Below are 11484 nucleotides of genomic sequence, written 5' to 3' on the forward strand. Positions count from 1 at the left end.
GAAAGAAAATGAATTATTGATAACTAGTGGAATTGCCCCGGCGTTGCCCGGGGTCGTAGCTTTTGTGTGCTTTTTTTAAGAGTTTATACTCGTTCTAAAGACCCAAACTTAGATGTACGTATTACAAAACAACTACCAGCATCATAATATAAGGATAGTTAATTGTTTATCCTCGAAGTTGGTTTCTTTCTTGTCTTACTTAAAATTCGTTAGAAACCAGTAAATATATGTCGTATTTGTATCGTAACCCAATACCAATAAATTAAATGATGTTTAGTGTAACATTTACTTAAGAATAAATGTAAACTACAATATTCATTCACATAAAATTTCATTAACAGAAATATATAATGTTTATTGAAGAATAATTGATTTATCTAAAAATTTATGAAGGTTGATAAAAAATTAAAATTATTATAATTATTATAATATGATTGTTATATAGTAATAAATAAGTAAATGTAAAATGATGATTTGTGTAACTTTGATTCAAATTATAACCCCACCTCATGACATCCATTCCACATACTATGCCACCTATTATCCTGCTACCCTCCAAACTCTTGTTGCTTACTCAGACTTTAGTTCTTGATTTTCCAAATATCCTTCCAAAAACATACACACGTATACAGATAGTTACACATGTATGTGTGAGTCTATGACTCATGTTAAAAACATCCACCATTTCAACCACAAATGTTCTATCTTTTATCTCATTCCAACCCCCAAAAAAATCATGTAAAAACACCATCCTTATTTGTTTGGTTTAGTTAAGTCCGCCACTGAAGCTGTGCACATTAAAGTATGAAAAAAGGTAAATGATTTTGAAATATACAGATACAAACAAAATTTAAACATGGATTTGTGATGCACTCCATCGAAAGTGAGTTATGAAGGAAGAAAAAACTTGTACAGTATTTGATATTTGGCATGCTCCAGAGGTACCAAGTTACAGCAAATTACTACTAATTAACACGTCGACACGGTAACAACCGTCATCGAACAATACCGCTGGCCTGAAACACTTCCGGCGGCTGCTAACGACGACGTCCAGGATGACAAATTCTGCAGGTTGAGGAACCACCAAACAGTTATTAATAGAAGAAGACATCTAGGAAGACAACAACCGTATATTGCCGGCGTAAAACACCTCCAATGGACGCTGACTACTACGACGATGACGGCAGTTGCGGATTGAAGAGAGACCTTTAAGCATCTTTCAAAAGAAGAAACCAATTAAGTCTGATTGCAGAAGGTAAAAAGTTTGTAAAAGATAAAGAGAGAAGATAGAGGGAGCAAAATATAAAAAATTGTTTGTAAATTTGGGCCAAATTTTTTCATTAGCCGACAATGATAAAGACAAACAACTGAAGCAAGCCGATTATAAGCCAACCAAGCCAATTACTATCCAACCAAGCCATCTACTGTAGCAATCCGAATTTGGATTGTTATATATATAATTTGCACAACTTCAGTTAAAACAATCAAATAAATGGATGGATCCTTTCAAAAAAAAGAAAAGAAAATGGATGGATTATCAATGGGATTAATTTCCGGAAATGTAAGAAACTTTGAACGAATGTCTATAGTAGGAAATAACTAAAGTTGTGTGTATTGTATGTAAACAACTCGAAATAATGTTTATTATATGTAAGAATTTCGTTTTAACCAATTAAAATCTGACAATTGGCACATGTATATGGTTGCCACGTATGTTTTCTTACATACAATAAACATTTTTTCGAGTTGCTTACATACAATACATACAATTTTAGTTTTTTTCTACTATAGACATTCAGTCAAAGTTAGTTACATCTCAGGAAACTAATCTCATTATCAATTTATCATGGCTCCTGAACGGCTGAAACTCTATAGAAAGCCCAACACCGTCTGGGCTGGATTTCGATATGGGCATATGGCTTGCGTCATTTTTTAGTTATTCATTCTTTAGATTTTGTTAAGTACGTTTAAGAATGTCTTCACAATTACTCCGTATACATTTACAGTAAATAACTTACATGTGGTTTTGCAAAAAACTTTCCTCAATATCTATACTATCACACCCCCTTTTTAAAAATAGTTACACAATTGTTACATACGAAATTACCAGATTATCCTTAATAAACAATCACAATGGAAAAAGTTTTTATAAAATACCAAATTTGCCCTTAATAAATTAATTTACATTATAAATTTTTATTTTAATAATTAACATTTTAAGCTTTTATTTTTTAAAAATTTTTCACTATCACAATTATATTAACGTACACCACTTGACATCGCCACCACCACCAATAGTATCATCACCGATACCACTAGACCGCTTTCCCCACCACCGTCGCCGCATTGCGCGGGTACCATACTACCATGCTCGTAATCAGTAGCATTATATCAAACTTGTGTGTTCTTTGTTAGTCTGTTTCAAACTTCAAGAATAAGATCAATAAAATATCGTCATTCAAATAAAGTAAGAATACGTATATTATCGATTTTACAATAAGAGTTTCTAGATAGTAATGATATGCAACATGGAAGATCAATGTGTTTATTTACTTCGAAAATGGAAGATGGTCAATGGTTTTTGGAGGCAGGCTCAGAGTGGTACTTCGAGTGCCTGTAAACCACATAAAATTATTTTGAGCAATTAATACGATTAATTTAAGCTTAATTGATGAATTAATGGTGGAATTTATACCGCTATTACTTAGGCATGGATCAACCTAGATCACAAGTATTTCAAGCTTCTTGAACGATCAGCTACTATTTCTTATTGCATATATACAGAGTTAAATATTATAAATTACATTTGGAAAATAGTGTTATACGAGTAGTCGGTAGGCCAATGGTCACTAGTCAAAATATGAACTATACAAGTGGTCAGAATTTAGATTTTATGATGTAATATTCAACTTCCTGCCAAACGTATTGGGATGCATCCTTAACAATTACATCTAAAATCATTTAAGAAATAAAAAGTTGTTATATCATCACCCATTATTGAAATCATGTTTTTATTTTATCAATCATATATCCATTGTCTTAAGACACTCATTTTAGATTTTTACCCACCAGACGAAAGTGCGATTATTGGCTTGGCTTGGTTTGGCTTGGCTGCTTTTTTTTTTTCTTTTTTTAATTTTTTTTTTAATATGATACCAATAAGTCATTCTAAGCTAAAGATGGCAATGAGGTGGATATTATCGGGGATCTCAATCCCTATCTTCATACCTGGTTTTTATTTGTAATCCTCGACCTCATCCTCGTTCCTATTTCCGTCTCCATCCCTGTCGGGGAATTAAATTACATCCCTATACATGTCTCCAACGAGTATCGGGGATCCCTGTCGGGTTTCGGGAATACCTTTTCTGAATGAACCAAAATTTATCGTAATAAAAGATAAATAAGAGAATGTGTATTTCGACATTTTTTCTATATGTATAAACTAACATATATGCTATGTAAATGGTTAATTAAGTTGAACACATAAAAAGTATTAAACAAAAGATGTAAACTTAAAAATGATTCTAATATATAGGATAAAACTTAAAGTGATTCTAATGAATATATAATATGTGTTTGGGTTCGGGTATGGGAATCAGGGATTTACGATTTCGAAAAATTTCTTGAAATGGTGTGATTTCATTTTGTGTTTGTCAAACAAGTTTCTTGAAATTTTTTTTGTGAAAGTGGGTAATCCGGCACTCCCATTGCCGGACTCGCTATTCTCACACGAGACAGGCATTAGCAATGACGGCCTCGGTTTGATTAGCGAGACCGACACTCCCACTGCCGGCCTTGGTTCAAAGACGACAAAGCCACTGACAAGGTGCAGGTAGGTGTAGTCCGAGGTCGAATAATTTTAGTCCACCAAATTGTACTTGACCTCGAAATTTAGCCATACCATCAGGTCCGTTTTTATACTTTAACTCAGTTTTGATATTTTCTTTCTGTTTCATATGAGTATCGTATCAATATATAAGGGTTGAAACTCAGTTTCTATATAGTTTAATGTTTATTATTGTCCTATGCTGTAAGGTATCATCTATCCTTTTCTTTCCATTTTTTTAACTTGGATGGTTGGTTGAAGGAGCAAAGAGTCTAACATCATGAGTTGGCGATGATAGATTTTTACTATTGCAGTAAATATATTCTAATCTCCTACAGAAAATATATTGCTTTATGCAGCCAGAAGGAGCATCGGCTCAGAACTCACTAAATATGTAGCACTTCATATGGTAAGTAACATTGAATGATCGTCTGATTGAACTTTGGTGCTCTCTATCAAATGTTAATATCTGCTCGTGTCTTATATATGGAACTAAGAAAGTTTAGATTTGAATAATGTATCCATGTTTCCAGGCACTGAGTTTGTTCAGGTTTTATGCGAGATGTAAAGCTGGCTGGAAACCTTTGTCAGTGGCTTTGTCGTCTTTGAACCGAGGCCGGCAGTGGGAGTGTCGGTCTCGCTAATCAAACCGAGGCCGGCATTGCCAATGCCGGTCTCGTGTAAGAATAGCGAGTCCAGCAGTGGGAGTGCCGGATTACCCATTTTCACAAAAAAAAATTTCAAGAAACTTATTTGACAAACACAAAATGAAATCACACCATTTTAAGAAATTTTTCTTACGATTTCCCATTCCCATCGGAGAATAGAGTTATATCCTGAAACTCGTCCCTGTCCCCGATCAACTTAGGGATTCCCCGATCAAATCGGATGCAGATATCAAATTTCTCATCGGATATGGGTATTTTTGCTATCTCTACTCTAAGTTATAAAATTTGGTTGCCATTAATAAAAGGACAAACAATTATACTAGTCAAGAAGTGTAGAAGAGAAATTAAAAATTAAAAAAAAAAAGTTATTTTTCATCTCCCCTCCATGTCGTGGTTTAAATCACCAGTTTGGAATCTCGACGTGGTTTTCCTTTTTATTTTCCTTTTTTTTTTTTAAATAACTTTCTTGCATCAAATAAACAAACACAATAATCATCTTCGAATCATAGCTTTGACAGCCATTAAAATTTTCTTATATAGAAAAAATTGACATTTTACAAATATGCATATAAATTATAATAAAAAAATAACAAATCAATTAAGAGATGAATTATACAGTGTCGCAAATCATGTACATTTGTACAAACACTCACAAGCCACCCATATAAGGCACCCCCGTTTGAGGTAAAAACTCATCACCCATCACAAAACTAGAAGTCGTAAAATTAACCGCATCCGTAGCATTAATAACATGAAATCCCGGCCATGTCACTCGCCTACTAGTATCCGACCCCGGACCCAAGTTATCAAACTCGGCATAATACGACGTATTCAACGCAAAATCACCAGACCATTCGCGCCATCCTGCTCCATCAATCAACGTATCCATGTACGTTTTCATGTAAACCGTCCTTGAATACTCTTTCCACGGCCTCCCTAAATAAGTCTTGGTTGACCCCAAGTCTTCCGCGGCCCGAATATTACAATTTTGTATTATAGTGCCAGTATTCTGGCCTGGGTCAGTTCTGCCTTGTGCTGTAATGGCATTGAACTGACCCGACATTGGTAACCGTGGGTACAAGTTACAATTTTGAAAAACAACAGCTGCGTTTCCAAATATGAAATCAACTGTACCGTATATGTCACATTCTCTATAGAATTGTCTAAGAGAATGTGTGTATAACGTATCTTGGTACCCTTCAAAACTACAACTATAAAATGTTGATAAGTCGGCCCCGTTTCGTAGTGCCACGGCTTGGTGCTTTATTGCTCCCGCTGTGTTACGGATCGTTATGTTGACTGCTACAAAATTAGGCGCTGTCACGACTGCAAACATTTTGAAAAGTCAATATTTATTAAAAATGCTAGATATTCTTTCATTTTTTAATTTTTATTTGATTTGGATTACAAAATAACAATTTTTGTTTTCTAGCTTCTAAGTTTTCAATTTGAGACTATATATGTGGGTTTTAGGAGAAAAATCTTTTCATTTCAATGAATAAAAAGATATGTAGTTCTAAAGGGCATTCACACTTTATCTAATTTATTTTATTATCATATATTATATAGACGGTTTAAAAGTTGAATATTATTACTAGCTGGTACTTACTAAATGTAGCCGAGTTGAAAGTGGTGGAGCCATCAACAACATTACGATTTCCAGTAATAACGGTTTGATTAATCCCATCTCCGATTATCATAAGATAATATTTATTCTTAGGAATATTGACATACTCTTCATAAATACCCGCGGTAACATAAATCATAAAATAGCCATCAGCAGCTTCAGATTTATTTGGAGCAAAATTTACCGCATCAGTAATAGTAGTAAAATTGCCCAAACCATCTTGACTAACCACCACAATATCACTGACAACAACTTGATCACCTCCATCATCCGTTTGAAGAAGCTTTCGTCGTCCCATTGTCTCGAAAATCGCTTTCGTTTTTTCGGACATTTTTAACGGCAACCGTCCGTTTTTGAAGCCTAAATGTTTTTTATGTGAAGTTAGTGACCTTTTTTTCTTGTTCTTAACACCCCAACCTTTGTTAAACAAGGATAATGAAACACTATACAACTTGTTATCATTAGTAAGAGGTGCTAAAAACCCGTTTTTCGAGCTCCATGAAGAAGCCGTTGCTTGGATCCCATCTATACATGTTTGAGTGTTGGTCAAAATGGCACTAAGCATTGTTTGGATATCTTCCGATTTCATTGTGGAAATCGCGGTTTGGGTTTTGTCTACGGTTTGAAAAGCGTTTGTAAGAAAGTCGATATTGACACCAGCCAGATATCGACAATCTTGTAGGGCGCTAATAGCGCCCGGGGTTAAGATAGAGGAACGAGAAAGGTATTTATCGATTAAGTTAGCAAATTTATTGGCCGCAGATATGGACTTACGGACAGAAAAACGTCCGTAGTCATATACATTGGCCGTCGAGTTGTTGATCGGCAGAGACGATCGACAAAACGACGGGTATCGTGTGTATTGACATATGGTCGAGGCGGATGATGGTTGCGATAAGGCTAATAAGGTGGTGTAAGAAAGGAAGATTGTGATAAAGGTTAGTAAGAATAAATTAGACATTTTTTTTTGTAATAGTAGAACTTAAAAAATCAATACATGCATGTGTATGTATGTATAAAGAATTATTTGATTGTGATATTAAAGGAAGGATGGGTGATGCATTTATAGTACGTGAATTTAAGGATTTATTATAGTATGAAAGAGGATTAGGATTATATATTTATAGATAGATATTATAATATAAAGTCAACAGTATGCATGGGGGCTAGCTTAGCTTGAAAACGTCAAAACGCGTTACATGTTTTGTTTGGTCGCTAGGATTCAACTTGTCAAATTTTCAATTAATTTTAAGTACCAACTTATGAGTTTAATTAATACATAAGTCAAGTCTTCTAAGTTTGTCATTTCTAATATTGAGATCCATAGTAAGTCAAGTTAACTTACAAAATATATAGTAAAGTACTATATATTGAATTATTATGATTATGATATAAGAGGAATATTATGATGTCAATGCCGGTGACCTTGAAAAATGATGTGCATCATGGGTCGTTGCAGAAAAGTTTGTGCCATGTTTTCCATCGGCAGAGTTTGTCGGGGTAAACTAACTAGCATTATTGACTGACGTTCTGATCACTATATCGTATATATGACGATAACAAATTAAATATGCGAGTACGTGTTCGACTTTGGGCAAAGCCGTAAAAGATTTTGTTAAATGGGTATAACGTTGTTAAAGCTCTTTCATCATATTTGCATGTGACAAGATTCGAATCTGAGACCCTTCAGGCTAACACCCCAATGATAACAAATAAATTATTGGACCCAGGCCACGATTAATTAAGAGTGTAATTACATGTGAATAAGTAACTAAACAAGTTACTCATGTTAATATGTTTGAATTTAATTTGAAATCGAGATCACAGAGATGGGCAAAATCTCTTATCTGTTTTTGAACTACTGTATTATATCAAAAGCTCATTAATTAACAAATAAGTATGTAATTAGGTTGTGATGAACAAAAAGATTGATGTTTAATTATTCAATAACTCGAAACTTGTTTCTGGACCTTTAACGTATGATAGATGATGTTTCGAGCTTGGTTATCAATATATATTAAAACATCACGAACAATACAAATCAACGTTAATTAAAGTGATCTTCACTCATATATACTCGTAATTTATAGCTGGCCTTGACTAGACTTGATGTTTAAAAAGTGTGGGCTCGCTTAAATTCAGTTCTTGTATTGGATCTTGTTATTTACTTTTGTCCTAGTCTTCCATATAGTTTTGTACTTTTGCATCACTAACTTTTAACTATGTATTCAATTTAGTTAAGTTAGTGTTTTAGAAATGAATTTGTAAAAACTGCTACACAATGATAATTAGCAATGTTTAATGGTAATTAACAGATTAACTAATGATCGATGCATGATTCAAGCTAGGAACATTGATAGCGTAAATGACCGTCATATATTACACAAGTGTGTAGCAAATTATTACACTACCATATATATATATATATATATATATACTAATATACACACTCGTAAATCAAAATACGTGAAGGAAGGAGTAAAGGGCTTAAATGAACTATATCTATGATTGATACTACATCTTATTCTATTATTATTAAATGTCAATTTTTTTTTTATTTAGTCTATGTTACCTTTAAAATCTATGATAGATATTAAAAGGGTGTTTGAGATTATGTTTTGTAATCGTTTTTTATAATTATATTTGTAAAAAATACATAAATAAACTAAAAAATGTTTAAATGAAAACATGATTATCTGCTATGAAATCGAAATACTGGAGAAAACATGTACATATATATATGCTTTTTCAAAACGCACAGAAAATACTCCCTAAAGATTAAACGATTGATTCCTAAACTTGTATTCGAAAATATGAAAACTTTTATCAAGTGACGTAAACCTACTCGTTTTTTCGATTATTAAAATTCGATCTAGCTAATTTGTTTAATTTCATGATTAGAAATCAATCATTTTATGGAAGTAGGTTTAGGATATAGAATATAACATTAACAACAACGGTCAACTTTAGATTAGAATAATGTAGGTGGCAACTATTTGTCTTTTTTGTAGTCTCGGAGGTTCATGTGTTGGCATTCGAAGTTAAGGTCTAGACTCATGTCACAATATTTGAAAATTTTATCATTGAATTGAATAGTAATATAAAATTTTAGGGGGGAAACCAACTGAGATTGGAGTTTGGTAGCCCAAATTAAGCCGTTTCGAGTCGTAGTAGTTAGGAGCAAGTGCAATCAAAAGTAATATTCTTCTTATATGTATTTATTTTTTTTGTTTTTGTATTCAACTTTTCATACATGTTTTCTTATATATATATATATATATATATAATGTGATGTTCTTGCTAATTATAATTTTACAAGTAACACGATAACAACGATCGATATTTGTACAACTCTTATATGAAAATGACTCAGTATAAAAAAAACAGAATATTTTGTAATCGTTTTTAAACTGATCTCTTTTACCAAACCCCGATTCAACGTCACATGTTCTCCAAGTCCGAAGGGCCGGTGCCCAACTACTCATTCCTGAAAAGGTTTAGGATAACCAGCATTTCCAAATAAAAATAAATAAATAAAATAAACCGTGACTCTAAATTCTAATCTAAATATTCAGTCACAATTGATAGTCACAAAAAAGATATTACTTGATTAATAAAAATATCGGAAGGCTTAAAAGCAAACAGAGGGGCATTGAAACTTCTTGAGACGGTGCCGTATAATGGTTTGCAAAAAAGTCAAGTCACCCCCTTTTCGATCTGTCTTATTTAGAGAGACACCGTTTCCTACACTCCCCTGTCTTGCTCACCCACATCCCACGGCCCAGTGTTTTGGATTATTATTTATTAGTCAAAATTCTTAAAAACCATTAGCGTGGGATTGAGGGAAAAAAACAAACTGTTTTAAAGAAGAAAATAACAAAAATCACGATATCATTACGCGTCTGATGATATTTTTTAGAAAGATGTTTGTTGATAATAAAATAATATGAAAAATGCTATATGACTATACAAAATTACTTTATTTTTTCTATAAAAACAAAACTGAGCATACATTTATCACATATCTAGATACCAACAAGAAGCATTGAGATTGAACACCAATGTTCAAATATACAATGAATCGTATTAAGGAAGTAATTATTTGTATCTACACAACAATTTACTACTCGTAAATGTTAACAAGAGATAATATTATAGAGTTATTAATCTAGTTTACCGACACATATATTTTTAATGAATTAAAAATGAAAATGTATATATACACTTAATTAAAACAAACGAAAGAGATACGCTCATCTCCTTTTGCGATAGCATAGAGGCATGTAATTTAATTCAATGTCATAAATGTGATATTGAAATGTCATAACAAATCCGTCTAAATATATTTCAAAGGATAGGCAGTTAGGCACCACCACCATCTCAAATGATGCATGTCTAAATACTACTCGAATTGTTTCTCGAAGTATACTATGTAAATGTCCACTTTCCTTGTAATTATGATACGTAATGTCCTCCTTTTTATTATTATTACGATCTTCAATATCAACTTGACTAGCTTAACGGTGACACATTAATGCACATTACGAAAATCAGTGCCCACCGGATGTATTTTAGATTATTCGGTGATAATACGTTGTTAAACAAAAACATATGATGTATTTTAGATTATTCGGTGATAGTTGTGTAAAAGAGTGTTATATCGATATTGTATTAAAACAGTTAATGTTTCTTATTTAAACTTGTTTACACTAAAAGAAAACAGATTATTTAGTTAAATTGGATCCCTAGACGGATGTCCGTGTGAGACGGAACCGACTGTGGTAGTGGTGAAGACGACAAGTAGTGTATGTTGTTGATGTAAATATAATTGATGTAAAAGGAAATAGTTTAATTTTTTGAGAGTTGAGATATACATGTTATAAATTATTTCATTATGGACATTTTTGATAAAACATATATGATGGTAGGTGTGTTGAATGGCAATGGTTCATCATTTGAAAAGAGTGGAGAGGATGGTGTTTGCTTTATCTAAGTGTAAAGACCAATAGTGAATTATATGCTATAAAGAATGCATTTCGATGTTCAATAATCTATCTTATAATGACTCTGATTCTTTAAATGGGACTTGTTAATATGTATCCTAACATTCACGATTATATATACCCATATATATATATATATATAATAAAGTTAGATAATGCATGTAATGTTTTTGATTAAATATATGAATTAAAAAAAAATTAACGGCAAACATGAAAATTTCAAAAACAACACGAATGATACATGATATAAAAATTTTGAAGTCATGACAAAAGAAATTAACTTATAATCATATGTTATTTATAGCATGTTACGAGCGTAATGCAACGGCGGTGGTGGGAACGACGGTCTAGTGGTGTCGG

The 11484-nt window shown here is 32.6% G+C and overlaps 1 protein-coding gene across 1 annotated transcript; it reads right to left on the minus strand.

Annotated features, from left to right (window-relative positions):
- Nucleotides 1-5081: 5081 nt before the first annotated feature.
- LOC122582188 (probable pectinesterase/pectinesterase inhibitor 41) lies at nt 5082-7181 on the minus strand. The gene is made up of 2 exons (XM_043754548.1): nt 6104-7181; nt 5082-5820 (listed from the first exon to the last, which is right to left on the minus strand). The coding sequence occupies exons 1-2, from the start codon at nt 7080-7082 to the stop codon at nt 5144-5146; spliced, it is 1656 nt and encodes a 551-aa protein (XP_043610483.1). The 5' UTR covers nt 7083-7181; the 3' UTR covers nt 5082-5143.
- Nucleotides 7182-11484: the final 4303 nt, after the last annotated feature.

Source organism: Erigeron canadensis, chromosome 9, assembly GCF_010389155.1.
Source record: "Erigeron canadensis isolate Cc75 chromosome 9, C_canadensis_v1, whole genome shotgun sequence".
Lineage (NCBI taxonomy): Eukaryota > Viridiplantae > Streptophyta > Magnoliopsida > Asterales > Asteraceae > Erigeron > Erigeron canadensis.

Bases quoted from the DNA above. Each gene is read 5' to 3' on its own strand.
- LOC122582188 (XM_043754548.1), bottom strand. From the start codon at position 7,082: ATGTCTAATTTATTCTTACTAACCTTTATCACAATCTTCCTTTCTTAC. The intron at 5,821-6,103 runs GTAAGTACCAGC...AAATGTTTGCAG, and splicing joins TTTCAACTCGGCTACATTTA to TCGTGACAGCGCCTAATTTT.